The sequence below is a fragment of the Eretmochelys imbricata genome, chromosome 1, assembly GCF_965152235.1.
Source record: "Eretmochelys imbricata isolate rEreImb1 chromosome 1, rEreImb1.hap1, whole genome shotgun sequence".
Classification (NCBI taxonomy): Eukaryota; Metazoa; Chordata; order Testudines; family Cheloniidae; genus Eretmochelys; species Eretmochelys imbricata.
In genome coordinates, this window is record NC_135572.1 from 260,518,809 (window position 1) to 260,540,845 (window position 22,037).

Consider the following 22,037-nt stretch of genomic DNA (forward strand, 5'->3'; position numbering starts at 1 on the left):
GCTTCACAATATATCTGAGAGGTAGGTAAGAGAAACAGAGGTGGCTTACTACTAAAATGTATTTCCAGGGTGGAACATGACAACTGTTTAACAAAGCACAGCAATGCTACACAACAGTCCTATTCCTATTAAGTGAATAGGAACATCATATCCAGTTATTGTCTTCAATGGAACTATGGTAAATTTACATCATCTCAGAATCTGGTCCTGAATTTTGAAAGAATGTTAGCCACACAGGTCCCAATTCCCCTTTGGAGCTACAGGCCCTCCACACTGCTGGAAATTAGGCACAATTGTCTCTACTTGTGTGGCTCAAAACTGACACACAAAATTAGTGAACACCTCTTAAACATTTGGCTATATATAAATCACCAACATTATTTCCTGCATGATCTAAATGTTCCTTGGCAGCCTCCCACCTTAGTTTTTGCGGCTTCATAGAACAACAGCAAAAGCTGTAATGATTGCAAGTTGGTGGATTTGGAAAACTATAATGTGGGCAAAGAAGGTGATTGCACTGCAGAAGTGAGATTCTCGGTCTCTGGAAATACTAGCAAAAATACCTAAGCTTGTCATATTACTGGCTCTTGCAACCTGAAACAGAACGTCCAACAGAAGAGAAAAGTTGCCTCGCAGATATGGCAGCAGCACTCATGTGCTATAATAGAGGGTATAAGTCTTCAGTGAATTCTAATTATGGTGGATTTAACTACTTAACTACTATTTGCAGCGGAAGATATGTTACTAAACCTCCTCATTCAGCCGTAAAAGTGTACCCCTATGTGTTTGAACTGAAAGAAGGCTTGACATAAGGAAGGACAAGCAGGGCTTGTTTACAGATATAATAAAAGTTTACAGATATGTGAAACCTTACACAGATATGTAAGGCACATATCTAAACCTGTTTCAATTTCCTTCATTAAGTGTTCACCTCTTTCTTTTTATATACTGAATAGAGTTATGTGAGTGAAAACATACTAAGAACATGATTCATAGCAGCAATCTCAGTAGAACACTGAGTAACAAAACTGGTTAAAAAAAAAAAATCAGCAAAAATTACACTGAGTCCATGGGCCAAACCTTCAATAAGGCAGCTCAGTCAAAGTCAATAGAATGATGCCAGTTTAAATCAGTTGAGGATCTGGTCTCTGTATCTTTCAGAGATATGGGAAATCTAAATAGCTTTGGGGTTTTTTGGTAAAAAAATAAATCATCTCACCAATTGATAGCTGAAGCTCCTCTGTGGCGGGGAAGGATGGATGGATGGTAGATAATTGATCCATGCTTAGGACTGTCAATAACATCCATAGGGATGAACTGTGTACAGAATGGAAGTACATTTAGATCTGCTCCAACTGATTTGTAGGCTTCAACTACTTCCCGGTTAGGCTTGCCCTTAACTCTCCATCTGGGGAACTTAAAAACAGGGGTGCCATCTTTCTCTGCTGCCAGTGCTAAGAAACAAGAAAAATACATCATTTTAAAAAAAAGCATGTTACATTAAAAATTAAAATGTAACAAATAAGGATGACATAGTATGACAAATCAATCAGATAATTAAATAAAAAATGGCTTCTTTGTATTGATGCTAAAATGCCATTGTACTCTATTGCCCTGTATATACTAACCTGTGCCCACAGAATTCAGATACCTTTGTCGTGGGGAGCATGTTACTCTTACTATTTAGCACCATAAACAACTACTTTATGGTACTTGTCACAGGGTGGCTGGCTTCAGTGATTAAAGTAGGTTTAGCACCTCTCTGCCAGAACAGGTGCCCCCAGTCAGGCCAATTAAGGGGGTGGAGCTGAACCTGGGTCAAGAGGGAGTTTCAGTAGGTACATCTATATTGCAATGCAAACCCAGGGTTTGAACTCAAACTCAAGCCTAACCCCCCTTCTTTCTACAAAACAATCACAACTTAACATACAGAAAGGAAGGTGAGCTATGAGACCTTTGCTGTGACAAACTAAACAGTCTCCAGGGTGCCAAGTTCCTTTTAGTATTACATAGTGAATCTCATACTCCAGTAAGAGAAATAGCATGTGGAAAGGCTAAAATTTCAGGGAGAAAGAGCACAGTAAGAGGGACAACTGTTTCACAAACAAAGGAGCAAGTATCATCACGTAGGAGGCCATCAAGGGAGAAGGTTGGCATAATAGTTAAACCAGGGTTAATAAATTATTTTTTGTCAAGGTCCAGATTTCTTGGTCAAAGTATAGTTGAGGTCCAGATTCCAGAGAAAATAATACAAAACCAACAACAATGGTAATAAGTAAATAAAAAGATTTCACAATCTGAGTTTCAGAAGTGCCAAGCACTCACAGCTGTAACTATAGTTAGTGGTGTCACAGTTCCCAAAGTAACAGCACCCCTGACCCTGTGCTGGGCTCCTTGAGGGCCCCCAACTTAGACCTCAAGCCTCTAACCATCACCTCTCTTAGGGCAGAGGCCCACAACTCTCTCCCTCTAGACCAGGGATTTAGGCTTCAATTCTTCCTGCAATTCCCTGTGAATATCTGATCAGGTCTGACTTTAGTTCAGCACCTTCAGTCCTGTTCTCTCAGAAGCAATGACAGAGTTAAGCAAGGACCAGCCAGCCTTCATAAAGGAAAGTATTATTTATTCAGAACAAAAGCACTGAAGAGAAAACATACCTTAAAAACAATAAACAGATTGTGTGAATGTCAAACTAACTAGGTGTTACCCCTCTTCCACATGGAGACCTGACATGTTTTAAAACTTCAGGTCCACTCGCAGGACCTGGTTCCATTGGTCACAGTCTCATGCCAGTTCTTGGATTGGATGAGAGAGGCCCCTTCCCATGTCAAGTTGGTCATTTTATATCATTTTCAGTTCTTTGTCAGGCAGTCTCTGGATCTAGGACAAACTAGAATACGTGATTTTCTCCAAGAATGAGACTTCTTCAGACTTGTTACCTACCCCCCTGCCCTGGTGATTTTAATTCCTGCAAGATCCTGCAACTCCCTCACTGGGCTAGAACACTATTACTAGCCCATAAAGCTACATATGACATTTATAAAGCTGATAAAGTGATCTTTGAATATTCCATGCTTCTACAGCTCATTTCACAGGTTGACAGTTCCTGATAGTTCATTCATGCTTATATGACTTCTCTTACTGCACTGCTTTCCTAATTTTAAGAAAGAAATTAAACCCTTCACACCAGCAGGTAACAATACAAGGTGAGAAGGGAAACCGAGTCACATTTTTTCAATAAAAATAAATCAGCAGTTTCCCAAATGGGAGCTGTGTTTTGAACATATTACGGACTATATAATGCTAAGTACTCTGAAAAATCAGGTCCTATGTGTGTCAGATTGGATACCCAGAATTAGTGGATACTTTTGACTTTATTGTCTGTGTTTTAGTTCCCTATCTGCAAAATGGGGATAATGATGCTCCCTCATCTCACAGGGGTGTTATGAAAAAAGACAGTACCCTTTGTGAAGCACTCAGATATGATAGTGATGCGTGCCATAGAAGAACCCATGCGGAAATTAATAATTCTGTCTTCATAACAGAGTTTGAATAATGTTTGGTAAATAAGGCCTGAGGCCACACACTGAACAACAAGGAGAAAATAAAATATTGAATGGCTGCTCAATAAATTAGCACTGTCCAGTCTGTGCACTGAATGGAGAAGGAAAAAATAACATGGAATCATGTAATTAAAGACTGTATCATAATGCATACACACAATGGGGCCAAATTACGATTGCACAGGCCATCTTCATTCTGCATTTCCTAACTTTTGAGTAAATGACTGTGCAAACTTAATAATATTATTTTAGCATAGTGTGTGTGTGCGGGGGGCACAAGATTCTGCATATCCTAGTCTTTTCCTCTAGCAAGGAAATCTCAGTCCAGGTGAATTTTATGTGCATGGTAAGAAGGTCCTGTGAGGATAGATCAGGGATTGGCAACCCTTGGCATGCGGCCCACCAGGGTAAACCCCCTGGCGGGCCGAGCTGGTTTGTTTACCTGCTGCGTCTGCAGCTTTGGCCGATCGCAGCTCCCACTGGCTGTGGTTCACCGCTCCAGGCCAATGGGGGCTGCGGGAAGACAGTGTGGTTGACACCACTTCCTGCAGCCCCAATTGGCCTGGAGCGCCGAACCGTGGCCAGTGGGAGCCGCAAACGGCAGAACCTGTGGACACGGCAGGTAAACAAACCGGCCTGGCCCACCAGGGGCTTACCCTGGTGGGCCGTGTGCCAAAAGTTGCCGATCCCTAGGGTAGATAATTCTTATAGAACTCCAAAGGAAAAAAATCACTATGGCCTTATGACTAATGAGATGATGACAGTCCTAAAGACACAGAGAAGGGAAAAGAAAATCCTTTACATAGGGAGCAGAATGGTATTTACCACCCCTACCCCAATTTTTAGTCTGCCTCGTAGACCTGGGGGAAAAAAACCAATCCTTTCGGCGTTACAATGTGCTCCGTTTCTCTAGTGTGTGAACATGCATGCTTATGTTTGCACACTGCTGTCCTGCATTGTACAGAATTAGATCCACCCACCTGTTCATCGATTCATCACTGTTTTGCCCACCAATGGCTGGCCTGGAAAAAGGCTATGCGCACTATTGCTACAACAGCAAACAACTAACAGAGTTTCCTCTTTGACTCAAGTGGCAGCAAGCCTCTCTGGAAACAAGGGTGAGAGTTCTTCTGAAGAGATGTGTATGCAGTTAACTGACGACAGTACCACATCTGTGTGTGTATTCAGTCAAGAACAGAAATGTAAGGACAAAGAATAAACAAGAAGCTATGTTCTGATCTCTCAGCAATGCAGCTCATGCTGCATCCATCATTAAATTCATTTTTATGGTCTACGTATTAAGCACCTATAAAACCAGAATGGAATGATGAATATTATTAACTAACCGTGACATTTCATGTCTTGTCTAATGATCTTATCTATCTGGAATAAGTTTGGTTTCACAGAACTTAATTTTCCACTTCAGCAGTGCTGTACAAGACTTTCAATACAACTACCTAAGATTCATTGCAGTCAGTGGTATCTTGCTATCTGGTTCAAATGATCACAGACAACTCCCCTAAAATATATTTTCTGAGGCCCACTGTGTAATCTTCCATTTCTATAGTTACAAATGAAGAAGAAAACCATATTCATGAATAACTTCAAAGGAGAGAAGAAATAAATACATTAAATGGGGGCAACAGAATTTATTATGCAGTAGATAAATCCCATTGCACGACTTACCCAATACCCCACCAATTAGGGTAGGACACATGGTCCACTATGTTGTAGAATCTATTGTAATAGAGCGTACAGGCCATTAAGGCTTGCGAGAGGAACCCTTCTGAGCCCGCACTACACCTTGACACATTTGCATTTAAAAAAACCTGAGAGACAGGAGATGAAGCACAATGTGGCCTTAGTGGACCAGAGAATCCATCTCATTTAATTTAGGTCTATAAATCTCTTCATTTTATAAATAAAAAGTGGAGTTTTACCCAATAAATCTTGATGATATTAAAGTAGCCTTCAGAAGATATTTAGGCATGTATTTCACACTGCATATTGGAAGTATCATGCACATGTGATGTAAATCCTTATAAACTTCTTTGAACTATAGTCCTTGCACATGTATTGCCTCTGCTTTTAGAAATGAAATCTCAGCTGACTGGCCATACTATATCATCATCAAATTCCACTTTAAATTGAAACTATTTTTTAATCATCTGAGTGTAAAATGCAGCAAACTATCAGCCAAACCAATTTTTCATCACCTAGTGTACAATAAACCAATTTTATGGCCAGGCTAAAATAAATAATTGATTGACATCAATGAAAGTTTTGCCCAAGGGAGTACTGCTTAGGCTGCATAGTATTGCAACATTTCTCTATAGTACCTTCCCATAGCTAACTGAATTATCTGTTATTAAGCTAGTAGAACTCACCTAATTCTTCCTACCTGTGAAAAGCTTTGTAATTTTATTTTAAATGAGACAGACTATAGAATTTAATAAACTTGAAAAGCAATACCCAAGTTTGGGAATGGTTACTGCCTGAATAAGCAATATTTATGGTTGACTTTTCCTTAATAAAATTCCTGTAACAACATGTCAGGGAATACTGAGTGACTGGAAACAGTTTATTAAATGTAATTTAAAATTCTGACTAGCCACCAAGGTTAATCCTGTTTTGGTGGTTGTAATTGTTAATCTTATTAACTAACTGTTGTGGCACCCTGGAGAAAAATAAAGTTATAATTAAGACAGCCATTTCAAAGCAACTCCTTTGTTACTCCAGACTCAGTCCCAGAATTATACTGCACAAGTACACTACTAAATATGATCAGTCAGCAACTATTACTTCTAAAGAACTAGAACATACCTATATGCCTATGCAATGGAGTAAGGGGAGATAAATTGTCCCTTTACTCTCTTGAATGGTCTGCTTGTGCCATAAGCTGCAGTGCGCAACGGGAAGCAGGATTTGTAGAGCTGCTATTTCATCTCCAGACCATACAGGTAGTCAGGAGAGATCGGGGGGCCAAGAACAGGCAGAGTCTTGGCTCCATGCCTTCTCAATGTGCCAGACAACACATCTATGCCAGCAAACCAGATGACATTCCGGGGTGAATATAGGCCTGGCACCCCAGCAATTTAGTTCCTCCCCAGAGCAGGATGCTCTGAATCACACACTGCTTCTCAAGCTGTTCCTGGGGCAATGCAACTATGAGATGCTCTTTAAATGGGGCGGATTGTAAGGTGGCGGTATAGCCCATGACAATTAACTCTAGATAGAATTTAACTGAACACTGATATAAGCATACCAGGTTAATTATTTTATTATGCCAAAAAACATGGCAAAGATTTATATATCTGGCTATACGTACAAATGACTGCCATAAAGACAATGCCCTCTCATGGAGAAGCAACTTAACTGTGCTTACGCCCGATGATAATACTTACGTTGTGATTGATTATACTTACCCAAAGGGTCAGCTTTCCCATTCACGTCTGGAATGGTGAACACTCCCACGACTTTATGGCCCTCTTTCTGCAGGTGTCTATAGACTTCTTGACCAAAAATACTCTGACCTATCAGGGCTAGCTTTAGCTTACGTTGATAAGCCTGTCAACAAGAGTTAAAGCAAACTACATTTTAGGATGCAGAAGAGATATGTTGCTACATGTAATTCTGTCTTACTCTTTCTTAGCCAATGTTACTTTTGATTTTTAAAGCAATAGTGTCTTTCTGTCCCAACAATATAATGGAATAAAATAAATGATCCATTTTTCCACCTTGTTCATATAATCTACAATTTAGTAAGAACATACTTCTTTGCACACAAATATCACTTGGTATTGTTACTGCCTCCTTTATTATTTCATCAGCAGAAGTCTCTGCATGTACATGCATTGCTTGTTACAAAAAGGTGTAACAAAATTTGCAGTCATTATTCCTACCTATGATCGACAAACCATGAAATCTTATATTTGAAACAGACTCTTAGCAAAATCTAGCCATTCCTGCCACAAGTTTCTAGAATATGCCCTCTAACTTCTAATTTTTTCATCTATTATTCTTGCAGGAAAATTAAAATGTTTTCTAAGAACGACAAATGCCAATAGACTTGACACTATGTTCAATGTCACATTAGTTCAAGGCACTCAAGGCATCTGTGGCTGAGCACAGTTCCAAAGTTCTTCCCTCACATAACAGGAGATTTTTGTAGTACTGTCCACTCAACTCCTACTTCTTGTTCAGCCAATCGGTAAGACAAACAAGTTTGTTTACATTTACATTGCTGCCTGCTTCTTATTTACAATGTGATCTGAAAGTGAGAACAGGTGTTCACATAGCACTGTTGTAGCCAGTGCTGCAAGGTATTTACACGCCATATATGCTAAACATTCGTATGCCCCTTCATGCTTCGACCTATACGTTCTAAAGTTTTATACCGATTTGTTTTTGAGCGCAGTTATGTAAAAAATAATAATTCTACATTTGTAAGTTGCACTTTCACGGTAAAAGAAAAGGAGTACTTGTGGCACCTTAGAGACTAACCAATTTATTTGAGCATAAGCTTTCGTGAGCTACAGCTCACTTCATCGGATGCACTGAGTTGTAGCTCACGAAAGCTTATGCTCAAATAAATTGGTTAGTCTCTAAGGTGCCACAAGTACTCCTTTTCTTTTTGTGAATACAGACTAACACGGCTGCTACTCTGAAACTTTTCACAATAAAGAAATTGCACTACAATACTTGTATGAGGTGAACTGAAAAGCAGTATTTCTTTTGTTTATCTTTTTACAGTGCAAATGTTTGTAATCAAAACTAATAATATGAAGTGAGCATTGTACACTTTGTATTCTGTGTTGTAATTGAAATCAGTATTTGAAAACTGATAGAAAAACATTCAAAATATTTATAATAAATTTAAATTGACATTCTATTATTAACAGTGTGATAAATCACAATTATTTTTTTAAATCTTGACAGCCCTAAAAACAAGCAAACGAAAGTACATATGTTTGTCGCAATCCTTCAGAGAGTGGGAAATAGTTTTGTCCTAGCAGCTGCAGCAGGAGTATTTTTAGGACTCTACTCTCTTTATATGTGCCATTTGAAAGTCAGGTGCAACTCCTGCTTCTTTCCCTGAAGGAACATCTCTAGGTTCTAGCTTCTCTCCTACCAGGGGATGCTGCCTCTTCATTAGGGAAGCTGGGACACAAGGGTACCACAACCAGTAGGGCCACCTGAGGTCCCAGAAGATTTGAACAGCCCATATGAATGTCTTACAAATCCTGTATGGATTAGCAAACATTCAGGTACCAAAAAAGATATAATACTTTGAAATAAACCAACAAACCATTTTATGATGAAGAGCCAGTTGCAGTACTTTTTGCAAATGACATGAAATGATCCATTTTAAATCATATTTCAGCTACACAGTTAGCTCCAGAAAGAGGTCTTAAAAATTGGTAGGATGTTCATGAATACAGGAAATGTTCATGAATTAGGAAAATTACTGTAGCACTATTTCGGGCCATAATATTCTCTTGGATGTGTGCATGCAACTTGCAGTGAAGACAACAGGAAATGAGTTTGGCCAAGGGTAAAATTTGTCTCATAGGTTGCAACAGTAAATAAAAATCCCCCTGTATTATAGTATCAGACAGCACTGGTGCAGCTGCAGCAGTGCTAAGTTGCCAGCGTGGATGGGAGTGGTAAAAATGCGAGTCTTGTCTACGTGGGTGTGTACACGGTTGCTACCTCCAGTACAGTTGTACTATTGGTGCTAACAGCTATAATAGGCAACACTATCTTGTCTTAGACAGACATTGACTTGTCTTAGTGTAGACAAGACTTTCTTGTTTTAAATTACAACATGCACACATTATCCCTTGAAATTTTTATATCCTGGCAATGCAACATGGACACAGATAAGTCTTCCTACCAGTGCTTCATCACCTCAGCTTCCGCTTTTCAGAAGCACAGTTTCAGTCATAAAAATCTCAGATTGGCTTTTTCTAACCATTTAAATGTTTATGAATTCTCCAGGCAAGTTCAAGAAGTGTTCACCTGCTATGCTACTGAAAGTATCCGGTACAGTATGAAATCCACTGATTTCTATGTAATGTTAATTGACAATGGCAGCACCGTAGATGTGATGGAAAAAACATTAGAGAAAGTCCTCCTGATGCAAGTTACTTGTTCTACATTTGTTCTCTTGTTAACTGTCACTCAATAGCACCTCAAGTGCACAGAAGTAGTGGTCTTTTAGACTTGTATTTTTCTTTTTCAGTTTATTCCCCACTAAATAAGAACTACCAGCAAATGAAGGTAACAAAAAGTCCACAAAGATCATTATCATCCACAAATCAAGACCAATTAAGTACCATCAGAAGAGTTAAACTCTTCCTTTCCTGAAAACAAAAAGTAAGATTTTAGGGAAGTATGAGAGGCATACCTGAAAGGCCAAATTTCTGAAGGGACCTTAACAGAAGCTAAAACTCTGCATGTATTTTTCTGTGTCCAAGTTTTTACATTTGCCAGCTTCTGCATTTAGGAGTCTGAGACTACAAAAACTCTGGATTCAGAGAGCAAACTGCAGCTGGGCTGGCTAACTTCCAGAACTGCCTAATTGCCTGTATGACTGCCCTTTATGCTTGGAAATTCACATTGTTTTGCATTCTTGAAAACTCACACAAGAAAAACTGCACCAGCAATTTTAAGTCAGTAAGTATGATCAAAGTCTAAGTAAACGGGGCTTAAAAAATATTTTAGAAATAGCACACTCATCTCAAAATATTAATTCAGAAGAGCAGTTTTGTTTCCACAGGTCAAGTTTTTAACAATATATATTCTATAATCATAAACTTATATCTCTACTCACTAATAATGTATATATACATAAATCTGATTCTTATGTTACATGGAGCTGCACACAAATTACAATTCCAGATCACGAGCTGCTGTAAATCAGTGTGTAGCTCCACTTCAGTCAATGGAGCCACATTATGTCAGCTCATGCTAGCTGAGGATCTGGCCCAAAATTGTTACTGAGCACAGATTTCTCTATGTTTAGCAGAGTTCTGAGCCAGGAAGTGGTTAGGGATAAACAGAGGACGCAATCTTTAAAGGAGCAGAGAATAAATATAAAGTGGTAGAACTAGTAAAATAAGAACACAGACTGTTCACACACGCATGCATCGTACACACAGACACAGTTACGTTTCTGCATTCTGTTGAACAAGAAGATTAACCTGACAACAAGCCAACTGCATCATATCGCATACGTAGCAAGTTGATTGACTGAAAATGATTTTCCCAGCATGAGGGACATACAACTTCTCTATGACCAGCTATTCTTGAATAATTTCTCCCTTGAATTGGCACAAACATACTTTCCATTAACATTCAGTATGGATAATGCAATCCTGTATTGTATTGTCACATATATTTGTAGCTAGTAGAAAGTAGGAGCCAAATCACAAGTCCTCCATGCATAGAACTCCTATTGTGTTCAGTGGAGTCCCATACAAGAAGGGGATTGGAGGATCAGGCCACAAATCCCTTTCTTTACTTCCGGTTGCTTCCTTTTGTCCTATTTAAAAGTATCAATTAAGTGGCACAGCTGAGGATCTTACTGCAAACCTGTGTCTTGCTCTAGAATTGGAAGATCTTCTTCCAAGATCTTTAGGCTTTAAACTAGTTTCATTGGGGGAAGGAGACCAAAGCCCTGAGGTAAGTGGGCAAGCGGGACACCGGGAGGAGGCACAGGCAGGAACATCTGTGAGGGGAGGGCTCCTACCTCAGACTGAGAATGAAGGGCGATCAGCAGGTTATCTCAAGTGCCTATATACAAATGCACAAAGCCTTGGAAACAAGCAGGGAGAACTGGAGGTCCTGGTGATGTCAAGGAATTATGACGTGATTGGAATAACAGAGACTTAGTGGGATAACTCACATGACTGGAGTACTGTCATGGATGGTTATAAACTGTTCAGGAAGGACAGACAGGGCAGAAAAGGTGGGGGAGTAGCACTGTATGTAAGGGAGCAGTATGACTGCTCAGAGCTCCGGTACGAAACTGCAGAAAAACCTGAGTGTCTCTGGATTAAGTTTAGAAGTGTGAGCAACAAGAGTGATGTAGTGGTGGGAGTCTGCTATAGACCACCGGACCAGGGGGATGAGGCTTTCTTCCGGCAACTCGTAGAAGCTACTAGATCGCACGCCCTGGTTCTCATGGGAGACTTTAATCATCCTGATATCTGCTGGGAGAGCACTACAGCGGTGCATAGACAATCCAGGAAGTTTTTGGAAAGTGTAGGGGACAATTTCCTGGTGCAAGTGCTGGAGGAGCCAACTAGGGGGGAGCTTTTCTTGACCTGCTGCTTGCAAACCGGGAAGAATTAGTAGGGGAAGGAAAAGTGGATGGGAATCTGGGAGGCAGTGACCATGAGTTGGACGAGTTCAGGATCCTGACACAGGGAAGAAAGGTAAGCAGCAGGATATGGACCCTGGACTTCAGGAAAGCAGACTTCGACTCCCTCAGGGAACTGATGGGTAGGATCCCCTGGGGGAATAACATGAGGGGGAAAAGAGTCCAGGAGAGCTGGCTGTATTTCAAGGAATCCCTATTGAGGTTACAGGGACAAACCATCCCGATGTGTCGAAAGAATAGTAAATATGGCAGGCGACCAGCTTGGCTTAACGGTGAAATCCTTGCAGATCTTAAACATAAAAAGAAGCTTACAAGTAGTGGAAGATTGGATAAATGACCAGGGAAGAGTATAAAAATATTGCTCGGGCATGTAGGAATGAAATCAGGAGGGCCAAATCACACCTGGAGCTGCAGCTAGCAAGAGATGTTAAGAGTAACAAGAAGGGTTTCTTCAGGTATGTTGGCAACAAGAAGAAAGCCAAGGAAAGTGCTGGCCCCTTACTGAATGAGGGAGGCAACCTAGTGACAGAGGATGTGGAAAAAGCTAATGTACTCAATGCTTTTTTTGCCTCTGTCTTCACGAACAAGGTCAGCTCCCAGACTGCTGCGCTGGGCAACACAGCATGGGGAGTAGGTGGCCAGCCCTCTGTGGAGAAAGAGGTGGTTAGGGACTATTTAGAAAAGCTGGACGTGCACAAGTCCATGGGGCCGGATGCGTTGCATCCAAGAGTGCTAAAGGAATTGGCAGCTGTGATTGCAGAGCTATTGGCCATTATCTTTGAAAACTCACGGCGAATGAGGGAAGTCCCAGATGACTGGAAAAAGGCTAATGTAGTGCCAATCTTTAAAAAAGGGAAGAAGGAGGATCCTGGGAATTATAGGCCAGTCAGCCTCACCTCAGTCCCCAGAAAAATCATGGAGCGGGTCCTCAAGGAATCTATTCTAAAGCACTTACACGAGAGGAAAGTGATCAGGAACAGTCAGCATGGATTCACCAAGGGAAGGTCATGCCTGACTAATCTAATCGCCTTCTATGATGAGATTACTGGTTCTGTGGATGAAGGGAAAGCAGTGGATGTACTGTTTCTTGACTTTAGCAAAGCTGTTGACATGGTCTCCCACAGTATTCTTGTCAGCAAGTTAAAGAAGTATGGGCTGGATGAATGCACTATAAGGTGGGTAGAAAGTTGGCTAGATTGTCAGGCTCAACGGGTAATGATCAATGGCTCCATGTCTAGTTGGCAGCCGGTATCAAGTGGAGTGCCCCAAGGGTCGGTCCTGGGGCCAGTTTTGTTCAATATCTTCATAAATGATCTGGAGGATGGTGTGGATTGCACTCTCAGCAAATTTGCGGATGATACTAAACTAGGAGGAGTGGTAGATACGGTGGCAGGTAGGGATAGGATTCAGAGGGACCTAGACAAATTGGAGGATTGGGCCAAAAGAAATCTGATGAGGTTCAACAAGGATAAGTGCAGGGTCCTGCACTTAGGACGGAAGAATCCCATGCACCGCTACAGACTAGGGACCGAATGGCTAGGCAGCAGTTCTGCGGAAAAGGACCTAGGGGTGACAGTGGGCGAGAAGCTGGATATGAGTCAACAGTGTGCCCTTGTTGCCAAGAAGGCCAATGGCATTTTGGGATGTATAAGTAGGGGCATAGCCAGCAGATTGACGGACGTGATCGTTCCCTTCTATTCAACATTGGTGAGGCCTCAGCTGGAGTACTGTGTCCAGTTTTGGGCCCCACACTACAAGAAGGATGTGGATAAATTGGAGAGAGTCCAGCGAAGGGCAACAAAAATGATTAGGGGTCTGGAACACATGACTTATGAGGAGAGGCTGAGGGAACTGGGATTGTTTAGTATGCAGAAGAGAAGAATGAGGGGGGATTTGATAGCTGTTTTCAACTACCTGAGAGGTGGTTCCAAAGAGGATGGTTCCAGACTATTCTCAGTGGTAGAAGATGACAGAACAAGGAGTAATGGTCTCAAGTTGCAGTGGGGGAGGTTTAGGTTGGATATTAGGAAAAACTTTTTCACTAGGAGGGTGGTGAAACACTGGAATGCGTTACCTAGGGAAGTGGTAGAATCTCCTTCCTTAGAAGTTTTTAAGGTCAGGCTTGACAAAGCCCTGGCTGGGATGATTTAATTGGGGATTGGTCCTGCTTTGAGCAGGGGGTTGGACTAGATGACCTCCTGAGGTCCCTTCCAACCCTGATATTCTATGATTCTATGATTCCAAAACTGTTTACACAACTTGATAGTCTTTTGAGAGTGGAAATTCCTTGCAACAAAATGATACAGAGACATGGTAGAACTGCATAAAAGTGCAAATTCTGTAAAATTATGGGAGAATGTAGGACAGCCTGGTAGTTACTTCTTCACTGAAACGCCACCTCCGGGATGGACTGCTAAAAGGATAGGTCCCATAGTCTAGTTCCTAAACAGGAGCTCACTAAATGCCATCAAATCATGCAGGTGGCATATGGTGATATATTAATAAGAGCAATCCTCATATACATTACTGATAATGGACTTGTGATTGCTTTGGACATATGTATTGATACTATGGAGGCAATGTTGAGCTTCCCTTGTAACCACCTTGCTGACAGTGAGCACACAAAGTTATCAGATGCACTGCTTCTCATGGGAAGGTTAGTGATTATTTATTATTGGTGGAGACTTCTTCCCTTCTTCTTTTTTGGAGTTATCCAAACAGGCCTGGAAAATAGTGGAGCTCAAACTGATGACAGAGAGATGGCTCAATTTTACAAGGTATAGAGGCCCTTTTATTTTTCCTGCATGGGAACTCTAGAAGAATTTTGTTAACTTGGAGAATATCCATGGTCTTACAAAGTTGTGTAAGCAGAGGATCAGGGATCTGGAAAGTGTCTGAGCATTCTTATTTAATTTTCATTTGTTGAACTTGGTTTTGCTTTCTTTTTTCTTCCTTATGGTATTATTTTGCTTGTATTATAACAAGGATCAAAATACTCATGGGAAGATCTCAAAAATCACTCTCATTTTACTTGGATACGATGCTCCCTCGATAGCTGCAGAGAACAAGATCGGTATAGGGCATATAACCTGAAAACTAGTTTGTACAGGTGATGTACAAAGATAGGCACCCAAATCCACAGTTGGACATCTAAATAAAAGTGGCCTCCTTTTAAGAGATCTGTTGAGCATCCACAGATTCCACTGGCTTCAGAGGAAGTTGTGGATGCGGTGGTAAACCCAGGACAAACAGCTACAAAAGGGGGGTAGTAATTAGTCCCAGGGGATTAAAAGGCCCCTCCCTATCCACTGAGGAGAGAGAACCACAGGGCAATAATGTTCAGCTGGAAAAGGGGTTGCTAGGGAACCAATTAGGTTCAGCTGACTCCAACTACTTGGGACCTTTTTAAACCCTCCCCTGGGTGGTAGAAGGTAGAGAGTGAGGAGAGCTGGGAAGCTACCAGTAGGCTGTTTGCAGCAAGACACCAGACCTTCCCAGTAGGGAGGCTGCACTCACTCCCCAGAAGGAAAGGAAAGGAAAATAAGCACAAGGCACCAGAGTAGCAGCCATGTTAGTCTGTATCCGCAAAAAGAAAAGGAGTACTTGTGGCACCTTAGAGACTAACAAATTTATTTGAGCATAAGCTTTCGTGAGCTACAGCTCACTTCATCGGATGCATATGATGAAGTGAGCTGTAGCTCACGAAAGCTTATGCTCAAATAAATTTGTTAGTCTCTAAGGTGCCACAAGTACTCCTTTTTCTTTTTGCAAGCACAAGGGACTGACTGAGCAGAGGAGAAGCAGGACCCTGTGCCACCTATAAGGATTTGCCTTGCCCCAAACCTGAGTCTCCAAGGCTAAAAAGGACTGAACCTACTAAGGCAAACAAGGTATTTTGCCACAAAGTTTAACATTTCTGAAAATCAGTCCTCTTTTATTTAGATGCCTAAATATAGATGAAGCTGTCTAATTTTTTAGGTGCACTTTGGAAATATTGGCCACAATATCCATTGCTTTTATGGTATTAATTTGCCTAAAATAAAATTACTAGAGTTTATTTTAATGGCTGTTTACATGACACTCAACATTTACTCCATTCTGATTCTTCTTCTTCTTCTCCCATTCACCTCCTGCAACATAAAAGAATACACAAGCACTGCATATATTAATAGTCTTACAAGTCTCATAACAAAAGCAAATCACTAAAAAGGGAAAATGTGTTCATGCTACAGTTTCTCCTTGTGAAGAGAAAAGTTAGCGTTGCAAACGGAATTCATTTCATTGTTATAAATAACAAATACTTCTGGAATTGCTAATGGTGTGTGCATCTCTAACAAGTTTCACTGGTAATGCTTTCAGTTCAATTTCCCTACAGATTAATTTGCAATAGCTCCCATTCTGGTTACATTATTATATTCATTCTCTGCAAGAATTTAGAGACACTGTTATTGATAAGAGAAATTTTTTAATGCTATGTCTCTTTAAAAACAATGTAAAATGCTTCTCAAAGGAGACATTAACATGGTAACTTTAACTCTACATAGTGTCAGGACTCATGCACGAAAGCCTTGCTCCTCTGAATGAAAACCAATAGCACTGCCTCTCCCCATCCATATCTCTGTATGCAACGTGTCAGTCATCCATTCACATTGCTGATGCAATTCCAAAGAGCTTGGCTAAAGTCTCTTACTGTAAAAACCCTTCAAAGCAGATTCCCCAGGCAAACAGCCATCCTCACCCTTGGCCATGCTGTCAAATATGAAACGCAGAGCAGTCTTCAGGGATGAAAAACCATCCCCAAACTGCATTCAGCCGCATCCATGAATCTTAACCAGAGTGCCCGAAGCATCTTGTCTACTTTACATCATATTTCAAGGGGCATGTATTTACCCGGCCATAAAGAGCAGCATGAATCGTTATCAGTCTCCCTGCAGAGCTATGCAGTTTAATCTAACACCAGACAGACAAATATCCGTCTTGCATTAATTCTTTACAGCCAGAGTGTAAGAACTGATGTTCACAAACCGACACGCCTCCAAGGCCAGCATTTGGAGCAGGAGCTGAAGGTTTACTTCTCAATAAGAAATAGCCATGCCTGTTCCCAGTTTGACTACAGTAGTGGGAACAGGCCTGGCTAGATCTTTAGCTTCTTTCGCAGCAATTACAGTCTCAGAGCACCGCTGGCCTTCCCCTGCCCAGATTCCCATGAGAACATGACTGCCAGTTCATATTCTTGCAAAGCAAAGACGTTACAAAAGCATCATCGATTTTCTCCGTTGCAGCTCCCAGACTCCTCCGATACACAGCATGGTATCAGAGAATATACCGAGATCCACCATAGTCAGGCAAAGCAAGATGCTCCTATTTTGGTAAACAAGTCAAATATCCCCTGAAGGGACCTCTGACTGTTCAGTGCCAAAATTCATGTGAGAAAATCTCGACCTATTTTTATCCTTTCCTTGCAGGGATATTATACAAGCACCGCTTACTTGTCCTCCGCTCCCGCCCCCCATTCCTGGGCTATTGCGGCTTCTCAGACAAATATGGAAAACAAATATGCTCATCGTTTTGCAATCAAAAGCAACATATTTGCCAAGTCCCACTGAGCCTGCCCTGACCCCCTGACAACCCTATTGCTCATTCCTGAGCTACGGCCTCCTGCAAAGCTCGTTCCTTAGGGGAACCCATCCTCACACACTCACTGTGGCCGTGGTGGAGAATTTCCTCAAAAGCTGATGGGCTTTCCACAGCATTTTTTGCAGGCTCTGTGGTGCCAGCGGCTCAGAGGTCCGAGGCTTTGCTGCAGCAGCGCGAGGGCGAAGGCAACACCTGTGCCCCGCTCCCGGGGTCCCAGCTGAGGCAGAGGAGGAGACGGCCCAAGCGGGGAGGTTTGTCTGACGCAACCCGAACTGGGTGCTGGTGGCCGCGAGCCAGGCAGGCGCGCACACAGGGCAGCAGCAGCAGCAGCTTCGCCAGCGCCCGCCTGCGCGCGCGCGCTCCTCCACGCTGCCCGCCCCGGGTGGGGCCGGGCTGCGGCGCAGGCTCCCGCCTGGTTCGCTGCCAGCTGGCTGGGAGCGGAGGACGCCTCCTCTCCTGCTGCACCTGCCCCTCCGTGCGCGGGAAAGCGGGTTGTGTCCTTCTTTGCACTGGGAATACAAAGCCCCCCGGGGTGGAAAGAGCCGAACGGAGTGGGGAGTTCAAGCAAGAGCAAAGTCCCAACTTGCGCTCTGGGGAGATCAGGCTGGGAGGCGGGAGCTATTTCCCTAGTCCAAGAGGAGGGGTTTTTACTTCTCCCTAGCTGGTGCCAGGTTTCAGAGTAGCAGCCCTGTTAGTCTGTATTCGCAAAAAAGAACAGGAGGACTTGTGGTACCTTGGAGACTAACAAATTTATTAGAACACAAGCTTTCGTGGGCTACAGGCCACTTCATTGGATGCATAGACTAGAACATATAGTAAGCTATAGCTATATATACACATACAGATAAGTTGGAAGTTACCATACAAACTGTTTCAGAGTAGCAGCCGTCCTTTTCTTCATACAGTGAGCGGCTAATTAGTTAAGATGAGCTATTATCAGCAAGAGAAAAAACTTTCGTAGTGATGTAACCCTTCTGCCCGTCAGAGTTGGCAGCAACAAGGCTCCCCCACCACTTAACACAATGCTCAGTGATTTCAGCTCTTAGTCAGTTCAGCTCTTTGGTGAATTCAGCTTATAGTAGGGGAGCCTCAGTGCTGGTGCACTATTAGCCCAAAGTGAGCTCAGCAGCCTGTAACTAGATTTCTAATGAAATCTAAATTAGCTCTGATATTCCACAGTAGAGAGAAGAGGAAGTTCAATTAGCATGTAAGGCTCTCACCAAGGACCCATACCACCAAGTATTAATAATTGCCCCCAGCCTCTCGCAATTCACAGAGTTTTGGAACCCATGACCCTTGCCTAGCGAGTGCTACTAGGTTGATGGTGAGTCCCTCCATCATAACAAAAGGCCAAGTACAGTTCCAAGCACAGTTCCCATAATCAGGGTAATAATAATTTATTCTTCCTGCCCCAATAACAGAGACACTGGGGATCCCACAGCAGCCAAAGTGACCATTTGGGCAGCTATGGCCTCATTCTAGGCGGGGTGGGTGTGCCTATGCAAATGAGATCAGCCCCTGAAGTTCTTTTCCACAACTTGCCACACCTCACCACCAGATGTAAGGGTGGAGCTCATCCTGACACTGCTTACAGTGATAATCAAGATGGCCACTACAAAAGTTTTTTTCCCTCCTGCTGATAATAGTGCATCTTAGCTAATTAGCCTCTCACAGTTTGTATAGTAACTTCCAACTTATCTGTATGTATGTGTATGTGTATATATATATCTTACTGTATGTTCCATTCTGTGCATCCGATGAAGTGAGCTGTAGCCCACAAAAGCTTATGCTCTAATAAATTTGTTAGTCTCTAAGGTGCCCCAAGTACTCCTGTTCTAGCTGGTGCCAGTGCAGCAGACAGGAGCGGCTCAGGCATAGCAGAGCTTGCGGGGGGGGGGGCAGGCATTTGGTTGCTTTGCTTGCACAAAAGGAGAATAGCTCCGTGGGAAACTGCTTCTTCTCCACAGAACAGGTACTGCAGGTCTGCTCCAGCAGCGTGCCTGCTCCCTGCCCTGCAGGGTGCATTTGCTAGAGGAGAGGGTAGTGCTGGTCCTGTTCTAGTCGAGGTCCTACACCGTGCTCAGCACTGGGGTAGGCGAGCCCGATCCTGGAGTATGAAATGAGCTTGTAAGTTTCCCTGGTTCGGCTCACTAAGAATCCTGAAGACGAGGGCCCAGAGGAGTGAATTTGATGGGATGTCATTTGAGGAGCCATTAGCCTGAGTGAAGGACACAGGTTTTATGCACTCTCTTTTATGCACACAACCTGTAACCCAGGTTGCTGAGGCCACACGCTGCTGCATTCGGTACCAGCTGTAGTTCCCATACTTCAATCTCAAGCCTTGAGGGTCCACACACAGTCCTTATCCTCTCTACCGAGCCAGTAAGGTTGCCAGCATTCGTTTGTTTTAAAATGTGTCAAAGATGGATGCTGGTGCCAGTGGTGCAGCCAGCAGTAGCTTCCTGAAAATCCACGTTGCCCACTGCCTGTGATTTTACTGGGAGTCTGGTAATAATGTAATCTTCGTTTTGTTGGCGTTGGTTTCTCTTTTAAAGCCCCAGCAGTCTTCTGATTACATGAATATTTCAGCTTTAGTTTCAAAAGGGAAGTTTATAGTCCTCAGGGCTGTGGAGAAGAGCTTGAAAATATGAATCTTCCAGGCTCAAAAAACCAGCAAACAAAAATGCCCCCACAGTAGTTATTTTTAAACACCAGTCTCATGATTTCAGGGCCTGACCCCTGATTTCTGAACGCTCGGGGTTGGTAGTACTGTTGGCAGGAGTTTTATTCCTGACCACAGTGTAGAGCAAGAATGGAAAAATGTTAATAACCAGCTCTAGTTGGAAACTTTTGTAAAAAATGACAATTTGATGAAAACCAGAAAAAAAATTTCACAATTTTTTTTGGCAAACTTTATCTAACCACCTCGCTCGTCAACCTTTCTTATTCCAAATCCCTTTTGTTTTTATTTGAGGTATTGAGTGTAGTAGCTGCAATGCAGATAGAAACCTATCTAGAGGGGAGGGGCTTCATACATCCTTTTATTTAATTACACAGGTAAAAGACAGGCCCCCTCATTGAAACCTACCTGAAATAAAACTCTACCCCACCGCAAGCAGTCTATGTGTTCTATCTCCTCTTTCTATTTCTCTTCTCTGCTGCTCTTTCATTGTCATACCCTAATAACAAAAACATGTTTTTTGGAGAAAAATGTAGCAAGGCAAAGAGAAATAGGTCTCCCCAACCAGCAGTGATGCTGTGCTGAAACCTCCCCCTCTGAAACATCTAATTCATTTGAGCCCTCTTCCATCCTGGGTCCCCTCAGTTTTCTCTACCCACTGGAATTCCTTTTTGAAGGAGGAGGCTGTTTTAGAGTTCCACGGGGAGAGGATGTGAGGGGGACCTCCTCAGGGAGTAGGCAGGACATTGGTAATTTTGAAACACTGTTTCAAAATTGTATCAGGATTAGGGCACCTTGCAGGATCCTAGAGCCAAGGCTGCAGCCTGAGACCAAACATCTACCCCACAATTAAATAGCCCCTTCGCCAGAGCCCCAGTCAGCTGGCAGTAGCTAGCCCTGGGTTTTTAATTGCACTGTAGACATCAGAGTCCCATCCCTAGAAGGAGATGAGGAAGACAGAGGCACATCCTGCTCCAGTCTGTAATACTGTCCTGAGAAGGTCAAACACATAGGAGAGGAGGGAGGGAAGAAAATGGAGAAGTTGGCTATGCCATCATAACATGGACTCATACTTAGGAACCATTTCAAGGAAAGCAAGACAAGCTTCCTCAATGAGCTTGTAACCAGAACAGAGCTCATTGGAAAAAGGATGGTAGGCAAGGCACCGGTAAAGTATATGCACCTGCCCACTCCTTACCAGATAGGAAAAAAACATTAAAAAGAACGAGGAGTAGTAGTGGCACCTTAGAGACTAACAAATTTATTTGAGCATAAGCTTTCATGGGCTAAAACCAGCTACAAAAGCTTATGCTCAAATAAACTTGTTAGTCTCTAAGGTGCCATTAGTACTCCTCGTTCTTTTTGCTGATACAGACTAACATGGCTACTACTCTGAAAAAAACATTGACTCCCTCTTTAGCATCCATGGCAAAAATCCTTAGGGCTTAATTGTAAGCCCCCTTTCTCCCCTAGTTACCTATATTGCCCATCTGTGTGTAAAGAAGAGAGCTATCATTGCAGGGTAGCTACTCCCCCTCCAATGCAGGGGGCCAGGGAGTGGATTTGCAGGAGTAGGGAGCACAAGAGAGCTAGCACAGAGTGTGAAATAAGTCATGCCAGCCCTTTATCTGGTACAGCTTATTTCTCCCTGGAGTAAAGGGCTGACAAGGACTGAATTGTGACTGTCTCCTAATTCACTCTGTGGTTTGTTCTGGGTAGCACAGTCATGCACTCCCCCTTATTCAGACCTCACTGTAATTCCACTACAATG

General features: G+C 42.5%; 1 protein-coding gene across 3 annotated transcripts in view; it reads right to left on the reverse strand.

Moving 5' to 3' along the window:
- The window catches only part of ALDH1L2 (aldehyde dehydrogenase 1 family member L2), a 52,076-nt gene extending 33,953 nt beyond the window's left edge, over positions 1-18,123 (reverse strand). Inside the window, exons 1-3 of one of the 3 annotated variants that reach the window (XR_013347341.1) lie at positions 17,652-17,975; positions 6,989-7,130; positions 1,220-1,454 (exon numbers count right to left, since the gene is read on the reverse strand). Coding sequence is in view for 2 of the 3 variants with exons in the window: in XM_077828699.1 (XP_077684825.1) it covers positions 1,220-1,454; positions 6,989-7,130; positions 17,652-17,702 (428 nt within the window). In the remaining variant the exon portion in view is untranslated. Of the gene's footprint in view, positions 1-1,219; positions 1,455-6,988; positions 7,131-17,651 lie in introns of all 3 variants that reach the window. The other 2 variants (XM_077828699.1, XM_077828707.1) reach the window with 2 other exon arrangements.
- Between the last annotated feature and the right edge of the window lie 3,914 nt (positions 18,124-22,037).